This window comes from Gambusia affinis, linkage group LG06 (assembly GCF_019740435.1).
Source record: "Gambusia affinis linkage group LG06, SWU_Gaff_1.0, whole genome shotgun sequence".
NCBI classification, from domain to species: domain Eukaryota; kingdom Metazoa; phylum Chordata; class Actinopteri; order Cyprinodontiformes; family Poeciliidae; genus Gambusia; species Gambusia affinis.
In genome coordinates, this window is record NC_057873.1 from 10,361,952 (window position 1) to 10,384,240 (window position 22,289).

The 22,289-nt window shown below is 39.1% G+C and overlaps 1 protein-coding gene across 2 annotated transcripts; it reads right to left on the minus strand.

Moving 5' to 3' along the window:
• Positions 1–967: 967 nt before the first annotated feature.
• chrd (chordin) lies at positions 968–21,868 on the minus strand. Of its 2 annotated transcripts, none has more exons than XM_044119624.1 (21): positions 21,452–21,868; positions 18,388–18,491; positions 18,162–18,285; positions 15,289–15,435; positions 14,958–15,075; positions 14,646–14,733; positions 12,596–12,737; positions 12,303–12,440; positions 12,122–12,204; positions 9,601–9,748; positions 7,810–7,916; positions 7,307–7,601; positions 6,955–7,196; positions 6,357–6,470; positions 5,543–5,734; positions 5,320–5,413; positions 5,145–5,201; positions 4,880–4,983; positions 4,406–4,669; positions 4,201–4,294; positions 968–1,891 (listed from the first exon to the last, which is right to left on the minus strand). In XM_044119624.1, exons 1-21 carry the CDS (start codon positions 21,594–21,596, stop codon positions 1,827–1,829), a joined length of 2,865 nt encoding a protein of 954 aa, XP_043975559.1. In that variant the 5' UTR covers positions 21,597–21,868; the 3' UTR covers positions 968–1,826. The 2 variants fall into 2 exon arrangements, with proteins under 2 accessions (XP_043975559.1, XP_043975560.1); XM_044119625.1 differs by having other exon boundaries at positions 1,009–1,891; positions 7,322–7,601; positions 21,452–21,867.
• Between the last annotated feature and the right edge of the window lie 421 nt (positions 21,869–22,289).

A 22,289-nucleotide genomic window follows, 5' to 3' on the forward strand; every position in this document is an offset into this window, starting at 1 on the left:
GTTTTGAATTTGGAAAATCTTTTGTTTATAGTTTTCATTCTCTCGCTCTCTCTCTCTCTCTCTTTCTCTCTCTCTCTCTGTGCTTACATGGGATTTCTCCAGGTTTTCTAGCTGTTTCTTGTTTTATTAATCGTCTCTTTAAGGACTTTTTAATTTGCTGTTCTTTGTAAAAAAAAAGGTATTTTTTACATAATAAAATTAAAACTGAAAAATATTATTTCTAAGAAAGAACATCCTTACTTTTCAACAAAAATCTTTTGTACAGAGACACGTGTACTAGCGGGAAAAAATACAAATAAAAAAATCATGTAGTTATTGTGTATCCATTTTTGTGATTTAGAGGACTGTAGATGTGAATTAGCTCATCAAATGGTGACATTGGCATTTGACCTGTACATAGTCTGTTTTTCAAATAAGTTAATCATCATAGTGTAGTAATGTATTTTGACCAGGAGAGGGCAGCAGTCACAGTTTTATAGCGGTGTGTTGGAAAAACTGCTGGCAACAATGTGTGTGTTCCAGGTTCAGGATTTTGGACATGTGTCAGTCTGTGAGTGTCTGTTTATGTTTCCCACCTCCTCTCTCCCGTGCTGTAAGTTTAATGTCACTAAACAGCATACTGTGTGCTTTCCCTGTGTGTTTGCCTTTTTTTCTTCCCCTGCGTGTGTGTGTGTCTGTGTATGAATCTTTATTGATCACATGTGCTGTCTCAGGAAAAATTGCAAGCTAGAAAATGAATAGAAAGCAAAATAGAAAAGGAAGAAGGAGATAGAGGAAAATAGAGAAAAGAGATGGTACGGATTTGTCGAAGAGAGCTTCTCTGACGTGATTCTCAGCAATTGCTCTGATATTCGTAGAAACATGACATTGCGGAATTTAAAGAAGCGTGGTAAAATCCCAGCAGCTAAAAGAGGAAATGGGTCTATAACTCTAGCAACTATATCTATAAATCAGCAGACATTTCCTCTTTTACTAACAAAACCTTTTTATTTTGTTTCAACAGTATTCAATAAATACAAAATACAAACTGCTTCATATTTCACAATGATGAAAAACGCAAAAATAAAAATGACTAAAAGCAAAACGGGAAGAACCAAAGCTCAGGCGAAATGATATAAACAGAAGGTGTTTTAATGCTCTATCCCAGAAAAACTGAGCGATCCTTTCAGGAATGAGAGTCATACAGAGTGGAAATATTTTCTTACATCAGACAAAAGCTGTAGGCGTGTGGGCACGGATACTCTTCTTCTATTCACTTACTCACACTTTAAAAAAACCAAAGGAAGTAAAAGAAAGACACACAGATACCTACATTCACACACTCGCGCCTTCTTAAGTAACATTTTCCATTGCTGTGTCCAGTGGGAGCTGCAGTAACTATGGCTATGCTTCAAAAATAAGCTCTGTCGACACAAACTGCTTTTTTCTCCCAACATTTACTACCGTATTTAAAATCCACCTGGATTTCAGTCCAATGAACAGCTGCGTTGGACCTACAGCTTCGCCTTTCACCCATTTAGGAACAGTTAAACTCCAACAAACACTGAAGGCAGCATGTGAGTAACACTAGGATGGTCCTCTCCAAAGCTTTACCGCTTCACTTAAAGTCCTTATTTTGCATTTGCAATCCCTTCAGTCTCTGCATGGCTCTCCTCTTTACAATCTTGAAGCTGATAACAGGGTGGGTGTTGGGTCAGGAGAGATAAGGGGGCCCCAGTGTGCAGCTCTGGGTAAAAGTCCATGTGGGATGAGGAGGAGGAGAAGGACGCTGTTTTCTAGTAAAGGGGGTTTGGTGCTCATCTCTGATGTGGGGACATTCCACATCCTCATTGTTTCCAGGTTCGTCTTTTGCCTGGTGTTTTTGTCATCAGATCAGCTTCCTCTTTCTGATCTAGGAAGAAGATAAGAAAATGAATGAGAAATGTGATACAAAATTGTTTGTTTCACAGATGTAACTATTCTAAAGGAACAGTTACATCTGACAGTCAGACATGAGCGGTCTGACTGTCAAACTGCTCATGTTTGACAGTCAGAGGTTCTGTATATGATGAACAAATATCACACAGATACTTTAAAAACAGTCAAAACAACAAATAAAAAAACCCCCTTTGAGTTAATTGTCAATAAAAAGCTCAGAATCAGTTGCCAATGCTATGTTGGTTAGCAGCTAACAGCTAGCCAATTGTGGTTTTCCCACTGTGTTCATAGATTATTTTATTTTGTCTATCACTAATACTTCTTTCTAAGACTAAAAAAAAAAGAATAAATGTTGCTGCACCAGCAGTTTTTAAAGTAGAAGAAGATTTTCCAGTGCTTATGTAATTGCGTGCTGTCAACCAGAATGGCAACAGGGTGTTAACAGCTGCCTCTGCCAACACAGAAGTGCAACGCTATTGCCAACTCCACAGCAGGGATTTAGTCAGCTGCCCTAAAAGTTGCTAGAAGTCACTAATAAGATTAAGTCCTAATTTGCAGACAATGTGCCTGGAAGCAGCAGCAGAAGAGATGAATAATGTTATGGGTGAGACAAAAAAGATATGTAGAGAAAAGAATTAAAATATGTTTTGAACTTTTTATGTTGGTTTAGTTTTCTGCAGGAAAAATTGTTAGATTTATTCTTTGTTTTATTTTTTTTGTTTTTTTGCAGGGGTGGGCACTCCTGGTCCTCGACGGCCGGTGTCCTGCAATTCCTCAGGGGTCCCCTCTTCTTCTGGACACTTTTACATCTAAAAAATGTCCTGCAATTTTTAGATGTATCTCTACTTCAACACACCTGAGTCAAATAATGAGGTCATTAGCAGCACCTGACTGCACTTGGGAGGTGATTCAGTTATTGGATTCAGGTGTGTTGGTCCAGGGAGACATCTAAGAGTTGCAGGACACCGGCCCTCGAGGACCTGTTGTGCCCACCCCTGGGTTAGAGGAATCTGAAAACTAGCTAATAATAGCTGGAAACGTTGCAATACAACTCAAGAACTACAACAAACAACACTTTCACATCTAGGCAGTGTTGTAGTACTAGAGTCTCAGGATTTTATTTCAAGACCAGTCAAGACCACAACTGTGAACATATCATTAAACTTACAGCATACTGTCCAGTTTATTTGTTAATATGTTTGTTTTCACCTGATGCAAAACGCACCGATTAAAATCCTAGCAATAACATGACTTACCAATTACGTGTTTCTGTAATTGGCACTTTGACTCGCACGCGGCGCTCCAAGACATGCACAGTGGTTTTCTTTGAGCGGTTGAAGATGTGTGTCTAATTGTCAGTAATAGAATTGCACTGCATAAATAAGAAATCCGATGGCGACAGCTAATTCAGCAGCACTTTGCTTTCACAGATGGTGGGGACTACGTCTAACGTTTTTTTGTCACTTAGAGAAAGGTAAGCTCCGTTGACGTGATGGTAGCAAAGCTAGCTGTACAGAGACACATAAGCATTGTGATGAAAAAAAGTCACTCATTGCACTGAATTATTGTGCGGAGGTGTCACATAAATGGGACAACACTGTGTCCAGAAGTCTGCAATATAATGATGTAACATTCACGAACGAGCCGAATCTTCTGAACTTCTCTGTAGTAACAAAATAGGACTGGAGCGTCACCAAGAGCCGTTCTTTGTTGCTCTTTGTACAATGCGGTAGCTATCATTATTTTATTTAATTATATACATTGATATTTATTTAATTACCAAATAAATAAAACACAAGTACGAAAGAGCACGCAGAGGATGCGCCTTTGATTGTTTTGTTCAAAGTGTCAACTGTAATGTAACTGTAAGTATTTAATATCTAGGTGTCTTAGTGGAATGTGAATATTTCAGATCAATTCGATTAGCAATTTCTATTATATTTCACATTTTATTGTGTCATGTAGCGCAGGGCTTTGGTCTCGACGTCCCTCGGTCTTGGTCTTGTCTCGGTACGTTTTGGTCTTGGTCTTGTCTTGATCTCGGGTTAGGTGGTCTTGACTACAACACTGCATCTAGGCATGCAGTAATAGTTTTGATTTGTTTTAAAGACATAGATTTGCATTTAAATATTAAATTTTAATGCACTCCTCATAAAAATATTGTCACTTTTCTAAAATAATGGCCTAAGGTATTTGCCAAAAGTGATTTTGGCAAAGAAAATAACTTAGGTCATTATTTTAGGAAGGTGACAATATGTAAATCGACATGTCTTCATTCCTTACCAGCACAATCAGGACAGCATGAGCTCTCCGTACGGGTGATATTAGAACAGGTCAGCACAGGACATTGTTTCCTTTGACACTTGGTTATTCCATGCTGTAGAGAAAAAAAGAATGAAAAAGCAATATTAGGAGTTTCTTCATTTGATGGAAAAAATTAGATTTCATTTGCATTTCAGCAAAAAACATGTAGCTCCTTCATGCTTACATCACACCAGCAGTTGATGCACTTCATCTCGCCCACCAGCGGCACCCAGGGGTGCCAGCTGTCGCTGTTCTGGTAGAAGTTCTTTCCAAATTTGCAGTAGCGTGGGCCGTCCGCTTGCATCATGTCGCTGTGCTCCAGGCCTGCAGGGGTCCTCTCTTCTTCTGGACACTCCTTGCAGCAGTCAGAGGGGCTGCGTCTTACTGGCTGACTGCAAGTCAGTACGGGACACGTCACCTTCTCACAGTGTACCTCCCCTGTAGAGCCCTGGGGTTAAAACAACAACAGATTGGAAACAGTTTCTCTTAGGAAAAATGTGACTTTTCTTTCCAGTTGTATGGACATTCTTAAAGTACAGAGGAGAATTTTTCTCTACCCTTCACATTCTTTGCAGCCTAATACAACACAAACGACCCGTAAAGAGCCTCTGAGATGTAAACTCAGCCAGATGTGAGCCTATTTATTGATGTTTATTACCTTGCAAGTGCAGACTGCACATTTAATATATCCAAAGGGAGGAACAAAGGGATGCCATGTGGTCCCTGGGGCATGCATCTTCTGGTCGCCCTCAAAGTAACAACCTGAGTGATGGGAAATGCAAGCCAAGAGGGTTGTTATGGGTAAGACAGGGGCTTTAGAGTTAATCTGTGAGCTAAAATCTCATAAACAAAACAGCAGTTAGAAAACATAAAAGACAAAGGAAGTTAAAAAATAGAGAAGAGTAATAACACCATAACACCACCTTCTAGATGTTCCTCCACCATCTCTGGTACTTTTATGTCCGTGGGCTCCCTCCTTTCTGCACATGGAGAGAATAGTCATAAAATGGTTATTAGCTTGAAACTTATGGATGGTAATGGAGAGCACTCTAACATCTATGAATGACTTTAAAATCCTCAACATAATGTTGACCGAACCATCACAGGCAGAACAGCACTTGTCCTCGGGTTGAATGGTTCTGGAGCAGGTCAACTCTGGACAAATAACTGGATCACAGATCACTGTTCGCTTCTACAAATGGGGGAAAAAAAAAAGTTTTATAAAATCAGAGTAAATATGCTAATGTTAGCCCAGCACTTCATCAAAATTTCTTGCATAAAAACATCGCCATGTGCAGCAAGAGGTGAGTGCTCTTTTTACCTGGCAGCTGCATGTGAAACACTTGTCATAGCTGGGAGTCCAGCGGGAACCATGAGCGTGATACTGGTTCTCAAAGAAGCAGGTGTTTGGATCTTTCTTCAGCTCCTCGGGGTCATTCAGGAAAAGGTCATCAAACTCAGGCTCCTCTACCTCTGCTGGGGCACCAGGTTTACAGCTGTTTGGGACATGCACCTGGAAATGCATCATCAATTGGAGTCAGATGGAGAGGGAGGGCATTTGAACAAAAAAGAAAAGTAAAAGTGTGTGTGAAATGTGTAGAGAATTAAATTGGGATGAAAGACGACCTCACAAAGTGATCAACGATTACTCCTGTGGGGTTTACAGCCAACTGTGGTCTCTTTGTATGTTCCTGTAGGCCAATAAAATGAACTAAACGCTCTGTAGAGAAACAGCTGCCAGTGAAAACAATAACCACCTGAAAGACTCGGGTGGTTAAAGAAGCTGCAGGACTTTTAGAATACAGAGCACCTTCTCTAAATACCACATTTTAAAAAGCATAGTGCCCTGCCAGTTTTGTGAATCAGGTCTGCCAGATCCCCCTCACTGCCTGTTTCATAGCTTTTTGGCAAACAGCAAACACTTTGCTTCTAACATTTACTCTTCCTGATTCTCAGCACCTGTGTTTAATCTGTAAAATCCCAAAGGAAACATGCAACAAATTGTGTCATTCAAGCTAATTGCTAAGTCCTTGGTAACTATTGTGGAAGTTGGTGGCTTAACAAACTTCCACAATAGTTTCACTAAAGTGAGGCAACGACATTAAAATTAGTGACCACGTGACTTAAACGCATACCTGTCCTCGTATTTCTCCCTGAGGATTCAGCTTGGTGCTGACTTGGATGAAGGCTGTTCCCAGGTCCAAATGTTGCAGTAGTTCAATGCTCATGTCCTTTAAAACCCCCTGTGCCTGCAGGGTAGACACAATACTATAGATATCATATTTTATTAAAACATTTTTAGAGTGATGCACGAAGAAAAGAATATGTATGTTTTTTAAGTGTTTTCTTTCATTGTATATCCTACTTTTCATTGTATATCCCTGTGATCCCTTTGACTGATGCTGAGTTAGCGATATTAGCAGTATTTAGTTTTCCTTTCCAATACAAACTTATCTTGTTTCTTATCAGACACCATGTTCGATGCCAAATACAGGCTGGAATGGTAATAAAAATATTTAATAGTTACAGTTTAACATTGCATATTTGCACCTAATAAGTGAGTCAAATGTGATTATTGATTGCCCTGCTTTAAAGTCAAAATATTTTTGCATCATTAATGCATGTTAATATGTAATACAACTTTAAATTTTTTATATTCAAAGCAAAACAAAAACTTTAACTTCTGACCTGAATGGTCTACAGTAACATTTGTAAGCAGACAAGCGGACGGACCTGAGAGCCATAGAAACCCGTCAAGAGCCTCTTGTGATTTGTGCTGCTGTCATCCAGCTCTCCGATCTCTGCTAGTCCGTGTAGGTGGGCGTTCATGGTCACGTCATCCGTCTTACTAAGACCTGCGACGATTATCTCGTAGTGCAGATGGCACTGTTTATCCACAGACACCCAGGCGTGGCCAGATGCTCCAGTTCGTACCGGTGGAGACACAAAATGCCCAGCCAGAGGAGTGGGCAGCTCTTGAAGAAACAAAAAATGAAAGAAAAAGACACTAAATGTAGTATATTTTCAAAGCAAGTCAATGTACTTTTTTTACTGTTTAGATGTTTCTTAATCTGTTTGTACTCACTCCACTGGTCCTCACCATGTCTGGGTACCTCCAGGCCACTGTAAGGCTGGACCTTGATTTGCCCCCTGAGCTCTCCTTCATGGCTGTGTGCTGTGGCTACGTTGATGAAGAGTTCGTTTTGCAGCAGCATGTGGATATGTCGGGCCTCCAGTCGACTCCAGCTGCCCACCGCCTGCCCAGTCGCCCTGCTATACTCCCCAGTTAAATCGTAAAGGACAGAGCGCTTGTTTCGACGCCGCGGCTTCAGCTCTATTGTGAGACCCACAATGTCACTTGTGAGACCTGCGACCTGAACCTGCAGAACACCAAGAGACCCAAGCATTGAACACCCCATTCATTCTAAATGTGCTTTTAGAAAAATATGAAGATTCTGCTATTTGACCCAACAACATTTTAGTATACAGAGAAGGTCATTGTTTAGTCTGTGGAATCAAAACCTCAGAAAGGGAAGTTTCCTGAAAACAAAAACACAAACATTGTTTATGAGTAAAAGAGACTGATACCTGGTAGTCCAGCGTCCCATTATCATGGAGGTTAAAGATGGCAGAACCCACCCCTCCTGTCTTCCCTGGAATCAACGCATCGCCGCTGGACATCACACTCTGAATAGCTGAATTGGACAAAGAGATTCATGTAAAAATGTAAATATCAAGGACTTCATAATTTCTCTCTTAATTTATCCATCACACACAACAAAAGAAGTTGAAATTAAGTTTTCTTTTTGGTTGAGTAAAGAAAGTTAACAAGCTATTCCTACTTGTGTTCTGCAACAGCAGAAGCACACATCTGAGTCATTTTTTGTTATAGCTTTGTCTGTTATTGTGAAAAATTAAGTTTAATCATAGCCAAGAATCTGTGTCTGCTTATGTCACACCAAAAACATCCATGCTGCTGCACACAAACAACTTTGCATAAGAAAGTTACAGAAAGGTTATGTCTGAGATTGAGGTATATTCTGGTGAATGAAGTGAGCCTTATAAAGACTGAGCTGAGGGGGACAGAAGGTAATAAGTAACAGAAGTGGAGAGAAAGTTTTCAATATGAGACAAAGAGGGAACAACAGCATACACGAGAACTGATGCCAAAGCTGCACAAAGAGGATAGCGGATGGAGGGACTGAGACATGGAGGAGACAGAGAGGGAAAGAAGAAATTTGGACCTGAATTCTTACCAGATTACGTCACATGCTGTTAATCAAAACGCTGGAACCCCGACACAAGGAATCAGGTCCAGCACACTGACCTTGGCAGCAACCATGTGTGTGTGTGCGTGTGCGTGTGTGTGTGTGTGTGTGTATACACATTTTACAAACAAGCATATTTTTTTTGTTATAAATCCCAGTCTGCGACAATAAAAAACTTGAAATCAAAGCATTTCACAGCAATGGACACATGATGATTAAGTTCAAATAGTAATGGTGTGCTGCACAGAAAAGAACGTGTTCATGATTTTATATTTGAAGAAAACTTGGGCAGTCCACAGCATTCCTAAAACCCTTTTCTAACGGCTACACACACACACACACCCACACACGCCTGCAGACCGTTGGTGAGACAGCAAGTCCAACATTAGGTCTATAAACATAGTTTCCCCACATTGATAAGACTTGAAAGAAAGGACGCAGAAAGTATTTTATGGAGGATGACAAAACCAGCCACAGATGGATGAACAGCAAGCAGTACTGCAGCAACACAACCCATGTTTTTAACTGTGTTCTTTTTCTCTGCTTCTCAGAACCAGATCCAAGAGTTTTTAAAAAAAGTACTTCTTGAACCTTTTCACATTTTGTCAAGTAACAACAACAAATTTTATTGTGCTTTACTGGGATTTTAAAATGGAAGAAGACTGCTATATCATTTCCAGAATTTTCAACAAATTAAGACATGGAACGTGTGGCAGGCATCTGTATTCAGTCCACTGTAATCTGGGCCCAAAACTAACCCAAAGTATAGACCCAAAACTAACTCAGCATCTGTGGGGAACTTCACAAGATGCTTTCTGTCCAATCTGATACTGTTTGAACTGTTTTGCAAAGAAAAATTGGAAAAACCTTGCATCTCTATTTAAGTCTTTACTAGCCAGATGTCTGTACTCCCAAAACTAGCAGACATGCCCAAGACTTGCAGCTGACTCCAAAGAATGAACACTACTTGGAAGTAACACTTTTTGTAAAAAAAATATCAAAAACCACTGAGCATTTTTCTTCCTTTTCACAATAATGTTCTATTTAGTGTTTATCTAACACCTGTACTCCATCAGTTAGTATTCAGGTTTCTTAGAGCAAAATCACTCACTGTCACAAGATTTTCTCCCAGTGATGAAGCCAGAGATTTGTCGGAGATCCTGATCCTCGGTTGCCACGGCGATTTCCAGCTGACCACGAGATAGCCAAAACAACTCTCGGCTGTTCAGGTCTGTCAGCACCTCAGCAAAGTCTGGATCCTGTACAAATTTAAATTGTTAGCACACAGCTAAAAGAGTTTTTGTGTCACAGAAAGCCACAAATGGTAAAAAAAAACAAAAAAAAAAAACAATAAACATTTCACTAAAAATTAATTACTGTCTTCAAAAGCTGGAATGAAAATGTCACAATGAAGTGTTAGATCTTGTAGACATGAGGTTTATGCAACATTAACTTGTCACCAGAGTAACCACCCCCCAACTTCTTTAAATGAAAGACAGGCTCGTTATTTGTGTCCAGCTCCATTTGTTTGTGTTTGTTCTAAACAAAAATGGAACAGAGAGCAAAACAAATCACGTGGCAGCTAAATCATCTTGAGGTTGAATAAATACGACGGTCGCAAAGACATGACAGAGCCCAAATCCATTAGAGACACAAACATCTCTGCTACGCAACAACGCGACCCCATAATCACCCCACTCACACACGCGCAATTTGACTCGAGGCAAAAATATGGTTCAAATTTTTTTTCAGTGGTTTCACACTGAAAGGCCTCTGACTTAAAGCGGGAGTGACACTATTCCATGAAGAGGTTGAGAAATGCTGGATTAATAGGACACGTGTATGAGTGTGTCAAAGAAATGTTACTTTTATGACCCTCAGGCCTTGGTTCAATATAAATATACACGAAGCATAAATCCACAGAGCGAGCAGCCAAAGCAGCTCAGAAATAGAGGGGAGGCACTGAGAGAGGGTTATGTTGCTGGAGAAAAAAAATGGACCGAATAATGAGGGGGAGGCAATGTGCAGATGGATATATTAGGGTCTGGTGTTAATGGAGCGGGGCAGTAACACAGCAGTAATAAGGCTGCTTGTCTATGTGTACTATTTCACAATATATCACGTTATAACCACAAGCTTTAATATGTCTTTTTGGGATCTTTTAAGCTATAGAAATCTAAAGCACTGTTTTCAACATATTTTTTTACGAAATAAAAACCTGAAAAGGTCCATCAAGCAATATCTGCAGATGCAAGCCTTATGTCTCTTCCAGCTTTGCACATTTAAATTCAGAAAATGTATACACATCCTATTATACAAAGTAGCTCAAGCTCAGTCAAAAAGGAACATGAGCAAATGTGAACAACAATTTTGAAATCTTTCCATAAATTCCCAGTTAACTTACTAGACCATTTTATAATATGCATAGCTTTATATTTTTAGAATTGGCATCCTAATGAAAACCGGATGTTTGCCTCAGATGATTTTGTTTCCAGTTCTGCCCTACATTTTCTGATCAGCTTCTTTTTTCCTGCAGAAAAAAAAAATGCATGTTCACAGTGTATTGCTGGCACCACCATGTTTCAGTGTTGGGGTTGTTAATGTCCAGAGTTAGTTTGTGTTTTGAAATTTGTTCCAGTTTTGGTCTAATCTGTTTAAATAATTTCCTACTTAATGCAGTTCTCCAGATGCACCATACTTGCAAATGACTTTATTGAAGGCTATCAGAGGAAACAGGACTGAATACATTTTCATGGGGAATTTTTTAGACTTTGATTTGTAAAAGAAAACTTTACATAATTTTCCCTCCACCTTAGTGTAGTATCATATAAAATTCTAAAAAAATATATACTGATGTTTAAATTTGTAATGTCTTAAATTGTTAAAGGGTTTGACAAGCATGAACACTTAAAGCATATAAGCTAAATATTGTCTTGGGTTTGAAATAATACGTAATATGTTGGGAGCTTGGCTTTTTAGTCATTGTGTAGTTAAATAGGTCAGAAAGCAGTGGCTAAGCTCAAATCTTACACAATATTTGTCAAGGACACATTCTGTAAACAGACGGATCAAAGGAGAAACATCGTCCCTTCCTGGCAGAATTAAAACCAGACGCACCTTTCAACACCCCCTCCGCCCTCCTCTCCTTATACTAAGCCCACAGACCACTAACCACTGACATGTGTGAGAGGTGGCGCATCCTTTTTTAGCCCCACGCTTCCCTTTATGTCTCAAACCCTGCCACTATCTGTCTCGTGCCAAACTCTCCACACACACTTTCCCTTTTCTTTTGTTTCCTCGCACCTCCATAAATTTTCCCTCACCGTCTGTCAGGATGCTGAGCTGTGATCCAAGCGTCACAGTAACTTTGCTAGGATGTGGCGAGGAAACCACATCCGTCTCCTTGAGTAGTTGGGAACGGGGCGGGGGCAACAGAGGGACTTTGGCGATGTGACATAAGTTTCTAACCAGAAACAAGACTTAGCTCCTAAACATTCAGAGCAAAACATTTTCCCCTAAAACTCTCCCCTGTCTTATAATAGTCAGCATAAAACTAATCTTTTTCAAAATCATTATTAGTTCTTTCTATCTCTGACCAAACTGATAATGATGGATGTGTAATTGTTACTCACGTTAGAGGTGATGTTGGACCGGATCTCTCTTAGGACATGTTGGCGGTACATCAGCTGGACTCGGATTGGGACCAAAACAGGCTCTGAGGAGAAAGAGTTTTGTTTTTTTTCATTTAACTGATATAACTTTATTAAGAATCACATCTTAGTTTCAGTGTCCCCTCTTGTGTATCTTCTTCACCTATGTCCTTGTGTCTGATGAGGCCCTGCAGAATGAGGATGAAGTGAAGGTTGTTCTCACTGTCACTCAGCGTCAGCATGGCAATGCCTCCCATTCCTGCATTCTCTTCCTCTGAGGTCAGCACTGAACTGAATGTCTCTGCACATAATAAGCATGCAACATGAGTTATCAGCCCATGCATTTAAACATTTTCTATCAGCTTTCTTTTGCATTACTTAAGACTCAACAAAATCGATGCGTTGAAGATAACAGGAATAAGAGTGCATGCAGTAAAAACACACATGCAGTCTCACCGGCAAACAGCGCTCTGTGTTTGATGATCTTTCCAACCACCTCTTCTCGTCTGCCTGTGGATGTGGTCATGCTGATGCGCAGTTGCTCAGACTGCAGCTTTCGCAAGAGAGGTTTCGCCACGTTTTTCCAAGCTCCACAGATCTGCAAACAAACACAGACCAAAACAGGTGCAGTTTTGGAGACATTTAGGATGCAAATGCACATGAACAACGGATTTAGAATACATCGGGCCTTTTTCAGTTCTTCCTGGAAGCACATTTAGACAAAGTGCCTGCAGTGTTTAAAATTTCTTCTCAATATCAATCCATCAGTTCTGTGAAGGCCTCAGAGGCTAGTTGGAGAAGATTAGTGAAAAAAAAGCATCTTGAAACACATAGGAACAAAGCAGATAGGTGAGGGAAAGTTAGAGCTTTAAGTCCCAAGTTTGGGATATTTTTATGAAAATGTAGCAGAAACATCAATCCTGTTTGGAATTTGCCTCAAGTCATGTAGGAGTCAGATAAAAGTGAAACTGAATGCTTTTGCTTACACACAAAAGCCTATGTTTTGTGTGATGGGGAATTAATGAAGCACATCACTCCATGGTGGCAGCATCATGTCTTAGAAATACTGTTATTTAGCAGAAATATTAAAACTGGTCAGAGTTAAATGGGAGATATCAGACAGCGCTAGAAGAAAACCTACATTATGCTGCAAAAGACTTGATACAACCAGAACTACAATGGAATGATTTCAATCAAGGCATTTCCAAATGTGTTGAAATGATCCAGTCAAAGTTCAGATCTAAATATACTTGAAAATCCACGGCAAGCCTAATAGGTTATACTCTTCAGAAATGGTTTCCATCCACTCTAACTGAGCTTGTCCTATTTTGTCAATATTGAGGAAAAATGTTTCCATTTCTGTAAATGGTAAAGGAATATACCAACAAGACTTGCATCTGTAATTACAGCCAAAGATGATCCTACATTGCATTGATTTAAGAGGTTTAATAAAAACAAGCATCCTTTCAATGGTTTACTTAAAAAACATTATTTTTTTTTATTCCACTTAACTTTTATGCACTACTTTGTTTTTTGCCTTGTCACAACAAATCACAATGATATACATTAATATATAATAAGATATACATTAGTTATTGCTATAACGTGACAATATGTGAAAAGTTTGAGGGTCATGAATACTTTTGCAAAACACTGTAAATAAAAGCAGATAGGGAACACGTTGCCATCTGCTAGATCCATAAAGTTTTGTGATCGTGCATTGAACTCTTGGCCACAGCGCTTTAACATAAAACCAAAACTTCTTCCTCTGAGCTGAGGGAAGAAATGTGGCAGACTGCCGACACCTCATAACTCCGAGTTCAGGAGTAATCTCCATTTTAATTAGCAATACTCTCTGTCGCCATGCTAAGCAGTGATGTAACGTGTGAAAAATTCCCTCTCTTTCTTTCTCTCTCTCCCTTAAAGTCCTGCTTCAACAAACTCCCCTCCTCCTTTCTTTTTCAGAGCCACAGTGTTTTCTCTGAGGTCCTCTGGAGCTTTACTCTGACATTTATCTAAAAATAATAATAGGCCAATTTCTGGGACCTGTATTTAGGGGGCTCCTGTCTCACTGAACAGTGTTTGTGTTCAAAGTGGAATGTGAAGATGTGTGTATTTTGGAAGGAAATCACATATAGTAATGCAGACAAACCTTAGGGAGCATCCAGTGAAGTATAGGTAACCTGATTTATCAATACAAAACTGACTTAAACCTGAACAGTTGTTGTGACTGACTGTGTGCTAATAATGACTGTAATCAGTTTGAAGTTCAGAAAGCCAATAGGAAGTGTCACCGACTCACTGTGTGTTTATTGTTTATGATGTTACTGTGAGTTATGAGAAAACAAATCAGAGTCTGAGCACACAGTCCCGCTGTAAAAGCATCCATCATGTCGCTGCTTGGTTTCCCTGCATCTCTCAGGAAACACATGTGTGCGAAACCAAATACAACTCAGATGGAGCCAAAAGGATATGATTGTCTGCTCCCATGAAAGTAATGTCTTACCATGTCCGTCTGTCCTTTGGGGACTTTATATTCAAAAGCAGGAGTCCCATCTGAGTCCAAGATGGCTATTTTACTGGGGCGGCCGATTCTGGAGAGCAAGGGTAAAGTTTCACTTAGATGCGAGTATAAAAACAGGCAGCAAAAGCAAAAAAAAATAAAAAATAGTTCTCATTCAGATTAAGAACATTCCATTTTACTCCATTTTGTCAACAGTCATAACAAAATTAGTTTTTGAACAGCAGATACAATACCAAAAAAAGTCAAGGGAAACTAATCAAAAGACTTGTTTCTTCTGGAGAAAACTGGTTTTACCTTTGGTATGTAACAGAAAAGGTCAGCGTGGTTCTTGTCAAAGAAAGACGGACTCTGGCAACTCCGCTGGAGCTGGGCAGCCATGAGTCTGTCACTCCGGTCAGTAACGCCACAAAGTCTGTAGAGGGTAAGAAAGGGCATAGCAAACTCATCACTCTACTCTGTAGATAAATGTGGCAAATTAAATATTACATTTCCATTTATTCTTCCCACCTACATAATGAAAGAGTGAACATCGGGTTTTATCTATTTGTGGGTGTGCAAGCGTGTGCGAGCGTGTGTGGGCATGTGCGTGTAGGCATGCGTGTATGTGTGTGCGCGTCTCCTGTACCTGTGCGGCTTTCTCCAAGGCCTGTGTCCTCAGAGCTCAGGTAGGATCTGTCATTGTAGGATTTGTGGAGGTCGTCCTCTTTGCCCTTTTCATGGAAATACTCAAAGGTCTCCAGCATAATATCAGTCCGCTTTTTGTCAACCGCACCTGCAGAATTTAAAAAATAAGTCACTTTATTGTACTAAATTAAGCAGCTGTCCTATTCGTTGCCTTCCGCTTATCAAAGATGGGTCAAAGTGGTGAAAGGTCAATTGACCTGCTTGATCCATACCTTGTGACCATATGTGGGTGTCTGTGGTCCTGATACTAGTATATTGAAATTGGCTGAGCTCATTGTTGACAGGAACGAAACCCAGATTATTATAAATAAGTTTTCAGTCTGTCTATTTCTGTCCCACTCCTTCCTACCGTCACTTGTTAACCAGACGCTAAAATTTTGCTTTAGCCAGACAGAACATACTCAAAGGTTTCCATTCTCAAAACTCAGTACAGAACGCCAATCTGCCTCTCCAGTCTGTTTGCCATTCTAAGTTTATTTTTAATTTTGTGAAGTCATTGTGAAGTCATTTTTGTATGGATTCCTGAGATTAACCACTTTTTCATTATTATATTTTGGTTTTTACTTAGTACTTGTCTTTGAAAAAAGGTCCGTACCAGGTAAAATAAACCACATAAATCCAAACAATTCAAAACACGTTCGGTCAGAGTATCCTCCAACGTCTGGCCCACATATGAACCCCAAAGCCTGGCCATTGTGCAAACAGTGTGACAAATAGGTATGTGAGATCTGGCAGGATTGAAACTGATTTTGGCTGATTAGACATATGACCAAAATAATATGGAGGTCTCCATCTTCATGACATCTTAGAGTTTCTCCCTCCTCGTTTCTTGGCCAGGAACAGCTATCCAGCACTGTGTCTTATAGCTGATGAGCTTCAGGAGGATTGGAAGTGACACTGGCGTGCGATCTCAACAAAGACCCACTGTTCCTCACAAACTGCTGTGCATCCTGATGTAATGTGGAGCCCTCACAACTCCACACACACATGCACAAACACATAGTAACACATGCAGGGGTGCTTGTTCAGCCAATTACAGTCTTCTGACATGTTCTTGAGAATGAAAACCACACGCTGCCTCTTAGTCATCCAAATGTTATTTCTCCCAAGGTTGTTTTCTGACATGCTCAGTCGAAGTGTCTGCCTATCCTTCCTGTGTCTGATTTACACACACACAAATATCACACACGTGCACCCCTACACAGAAGTGAGTATATATATATATATATATATATATATATATATATATATATATATATATATATATATATATATATATATATATATATATATATATATGTGGCTGGCACAAAACACCCACAAGCCTCCTTCAACTCCTCTCTGAAGTTCTTCTGGGTTGCGTCATCCTCACTTCTCCTTGCTTAGCTATACTGTATCTTCAGGTGCACCAAGTAATAAAACACACACATGTGCATACACAAACACACATTTTCCATCACTTGTACAAACATACCAGGTGTGATGGTGCCAAGGCTAAGACAAACACACTCAACCTTTTCCTTAAGACGTAACCACAACACATACACGCACACACACACACACACATAAAGGGGGCTGAACAGTTCTTACGAACACACACAACATAAAGTCCAACAGTGCTCTACCTTTACTTTCCATTCCATTACCAGACACCCAGAAAAACACCCACCCAGTGTGTGTTTGTGTGTGTTTGTGCAGGGCAGCTCTCCAGCTCTGTAATAAGGCGGAATTGTGTGTGCAGGATTGCAGAGGCAAGGTAGGTGGCTTTCACTTATGGCCAAATTAGTGGAAAATCAATTAAGATGTTGGATGCATCCACCAGCTGTTCTGAAATCTAACTAGTCAACATGTGACTACATCATGAATATTCATATGAGGTCAAAAAAAGGAGACAAGTAAGAAAGGGAGTGCTTATTTTTTGCTGTCATGGTGGGATGGAATGAATGTTAAATTGTATTTTAAATATTTTTGGCTGAAAAATTTGGAGCGCATTTGTAATCGGGCATCTTTGCTTTGATACTACTAAACACATTTAATAGCAATCAGTTATTCTCACCAGTTTCCTAATTAGTAAATAGAGTCCAGTTGTGTTTAATTTGTTCTCAGTAAATCCAGCTGTTTGAGAATATTGGAGAACAAACAGCCTCATGAAAACTAAGAAACACTGCAGATCAGTCAGGGAGAAAGTTATAGAGAAGTTAAGATTAAAGAATGATTTGGCTAACAGAGCAAGCTTTGAATATTTCATAGTGCTGTTCAATGTATCGTCTGCAAATGGAAAGAGAATGACCAAGACATGGCGTCCCAATTACACTGAAAAGCTGAGAAAAGACTAAATTAAACTGAGACCAAAAGGTCTGTGTAAACTGATGGCTGCAAAATGCTTAAGACTGTGACAGAACTTCATCTTTCAGGATGACAAGGACCATAAACAAGCAACCATAACTAAAATAAAACACTTTACACAAAAGCATATTACTGTGACATAAACGCATATTCCAGACCTGTAAAAGCCGAAAATAATTGGAAAGACTTGTGTGTTTGTGAACATCCCAAACACACAATTTGTTTTTGATTTCTACTTGAAATAACAAAAAAACAGGTATAGTTTTCCTTCTACGACTTGGTGTTGGTATATTATCCAGGATCCCAATAAAACACACAAATAATTATGGTTGTAATATGAAAAATGGAGAACAGCTCAAAAGGAAGCTTTTGCAAGATCCTGCCAGCCAAAAGCTATATGGAATTAGAACAATCTAAACTGATCCTTTGTGGGAAACAGGTGTTGAGTTTGAGGCAGAGCATGAGTACCTTTCTGACAGGTTCTACAGCAGTGTCCTGGAAGCAGAACAGAGTCGTCACAGTCCAGCGTGGGACAGTCCTGTTTGATGTTTCTGCAGTTCACTTTACCCGACACCTTCCTGCGACTCTTTTGCTGCCAGACAAGCAAATACACCTTTAGTGTGAATGTTCTTTTCATTAAATAATACACAATCTGCGATAATAAAGAGTGGAATCAGAGTCCAACAAGACTTACAGGTTCACAGTGGCACTGGACACAGTGCATGACACCAAAGGGCTCCCCTAGATCTGGGTGCCAGGTCTCCTCCAAGGAGTAAAATCGACCTCCAAAGGAGCATCCTGTGAAACACCCCATGCTGATTAAACATCAGGTTGTTTTACGTACTATTCTCTGATTTTTTTTTTTTTTTTTGAACAGAAAATAAGTAAATTAGAACACATATAGAGCTTTATTGACAAATACATGAAACAAAAAAAAACCAAAATGAGGACTATGGCTTATCACAGGATGCCTATCCACTAGAGGGCGTCACAAGTGCTTTTTTTTTTTTTTTTTTTTTTAAACTCACTTAGTTTTCTGTTGGTTATTCACATTTTCATTCAAAACGAGTGGGCTTGTGTTATATTTGAGAGATATGTGACAGTATAAGTAGTGTGAACTGCATCTGTGGTCAAAATATAAAATACTTATATTAGTTAGACTCAAATTAGACCGATCCACACTGATTGCAAAGATTAGTGTGAAATTAATTAGATTTTTATTTTAATTTTGAAGAATAAAAAAGGAAAAAAATGACATGTCTTATGCTTTTTTAGTCATTAGGACCTCCTTGGTTGGTATAATAAACAAAATAAGCTGTTGGGTGTAAAAGTAGAATAACTGGTTTCAGAATTTCAGTCAACAAACCTGCATGTTTTGACATTTTTCTTAATGACAAATTACAAGGACTAAACCACCATTTTAATACTTAACAAGCAATAGATCTCAAAAACTTTCCTGCCCAGGCATGTAGGAGTTAAACAAAACTTCCTGGATGCCTTTGGAGTTTTGGTGCCCTCATCCTGTCTAATCTAAATGAGCCAGAAAAAAATATGGGGGAGACCATGCCAATATCTTCTTATAAAGTCTGCCGTAAATCACAGGAAAAGGCTCTTTCAGTTGTTTTACAGTGCAATTTAAAGTTTATAGATAATATGAAACCATAAAACACCAGAAAGACTTGAAAATAAATAGGAAGACTGTACAGAAAAAACTGCAAAATGTTAATACCCAAGAGATTATGTAAACCTCTTGGTTATTATGATAACCAAAAGGTCAATCAAATCCAAGAAGCTAAAATGTAAATGTGAAGTTTCTTGTTAGTTTAAGGCTCCTCAAGGACAGTCATGATTCTAAAATGTTCTAGTTGATCGTATATTGTCTTTATGGCAGATAAAATAGCACTTCGTGTTATTATTATTATTATTATTATTATTATTATTATTATTATTATTATTATTATTATTATTATTATTATTATTATTATTATTATTATTATTATATTTCTTCAAGAATAATTGAGCCTTTGTCACACTGAGGCCCTACAGGAGTATTACAGTTATTCGTATTTGGGGAACTGCCCACAAGCAGTGTGTATAACACTCACAAAGTTTTACCACATTATAATTACAATAAAGTGACTGCACACTTTAAACACACCAACTAACTTACAGAGCCAAACTGTGAGCAGCTCGCTTTGCCTGCCACTTGTCTGTCTTTGCTCAAATAAATCATTCTGCAGGAGCCAGCTCTTGTAATGGAAAGTCGATTGATTACAGTTTCCAGCTCTGAATTACATGGTATAAGGCAGTGGTTACCACGAAGATCCTCACTAGTTTGAACTCTTAGGAGTAGTTACCTTATAAAAACCACATCGAGTCCTGCGTGAATCAAAAGGCATTCGCAGCAGTTATGACTCAGAGGTGTGGCGCTTGCTTTAGGAGAAAACAGGAGGCAACACTACAGGAAGTTTGAAGGGAAATGTGTGAAGATAAAACATGTGTCATTAGGCTGGGAGACTTTTAGATGTTATCTTTATTTTTATGTGAGTCTCACAGCCTTGACTTGTAGGAGCCACATAGCAACACTCAGAAATTAGCTTACCATTCCTCACTTTAGCAGAGAGTCAGAAATTGGCTGCCAACTTCAGCATTGTGGCCAACTTCACAAAACCCAACTCAAATGTTGACCAAGACTGTGAATTTGGCGTCCTATATGAAATTTCAACATTGGACTAAAAAGTTATTTTACTTTTTTTTTTCTTACCTTATTCACAACATCAGAGAGTGAAATCATCTTATAAACTACACCACCAAGTCATGTTAAACCTGAAGCTTAATTATGCTGCATTCAGGAGAGATTCCATAAAACACACCCTGTGATTTGCTAAACCTTCATTTAATTTGTAGTTTGTTTGCTTTTTTTGTACAAAAAGTCAATTTTAAGGCCAATTTGACTTGTTTGCAACCTCTTATCTTAAAAACCTGCAATACTATTGGTAAAGCCCAAAAATTGCCCTCATTGAATTTCCACAAACTTATTGAAGGTTTCACAAATCACACTGTTTTATAGTGGTATGAATTTTGACTAATTTATTCTAAGTTTGACCAGTCTATGTAATATTGCTTTTAAAATGAATCCACCTTTAGCTAGCAAACCAAAAAACCACATTAGAACAGTTCCATCCAAGAAACTTGCAATGCCAGATGTGACATGTCTAATTTTTTTTAGATTTTTTAAGATGGACGACAAACAAAAGAACGTTAAATGTTTCCAATTTAAAAATAGTTCATGATTATAAAATCATAAATACCATTTTATAGAAAGTAGGCTATATTAGATTTTGCAAAAGCAAAATTAAGTTAATTCAGAGTTATTACATGTGTTAAAATAGCCCTTTAGACATTTGACATATAAGATAATAAGTTAAGGATTATTTTAGTTCTTTTTTCCCCATTGAATAGACTAATATTTATTTCTAAGCTTTCATTTCTTAAAAATCCACAAAATTTGAGCTTAAGCCACTTCATGCTCAATGCTGCCCTCGGAGTCTACTTTATGAAACGTTTTAGAATAAGTTTTGCGCTTTAAATAAATGTCTTCATTGGCTCTCTGCGTAATTTGCAGGCGGTCCAGAAGGCAGCCATATTTTTAAAAAACGGAACACATATGTAAGGGGTTTCGCTAGCCTATCACAGGGTCAAGTTCAGAGGCAGACAGTAAATATGGTAAGTATCGGCAACAACGCTGGCACACTCACCTGCCAAGCCTTTGGAGGGCACCGGCTCCCTCTCGGACTGGATGGGCAGCGCAGGAGTCTTGAGGCGCGAGGCTGTCCCGGTGGGAAGCCACCACGCGCAGCTCAGAGCGCACAGCAAGCAGCGGAGCGCGCGGGAAGCCAGCATCCCAAACTCTCCACAAAGCAAGCTTTAGTTTCTCTCTCCTCAATAAACACCCAGCAATTTCTTATTCTTTTGGACCTTGTCAGCGCAAATTCTCACTCAAGCTCACGGAAAAATTGTAGTGTCCTCGTCGCCTCCAACTGTCCGTTTTTATTAGGTAAAAAGTCGCCTGTTTTAAATCATCAATCTCAGCCAAACAGAGGTATTTTTTTCCCCTCAGTCAGGACACAAAGTAACTGTACTGTGTGTATTTCCCCCCAAAATGAGCAGCCTCTTCAGAGCCGCCCCTCTCTGTTTTATAGCCTCCTTCTGACAGCTTGAAGCAGCCACCGGTCGGAAGGAGGAGGAGGGAGAGGGGGCCTGAAGAGATGAAGGATGGGTTAGAGGGGGTGATGGAAAGGGAAATGGACGCCTTGACAATTCACTGCAGCCTAAGATATGGAAATGAGTTAGCGTCTGATTTATTGTGTCTACAGCTGCAAAGATCAGGTAAAAAAAAAAAAAAATATATATATAGATATATATATATATATATATGGATTGAGAAAAACACATTAACTAATAAAAACTTTAAACTAGATACAAAAAATAAATGTTGAAGTGTGAAGTATTAGACATTAGAATGTTTTAAGTAGGCACATTAGTTTGTAAATATAATGTTCAAAACCTAACTATTTTAAATACACATGTGTGGTT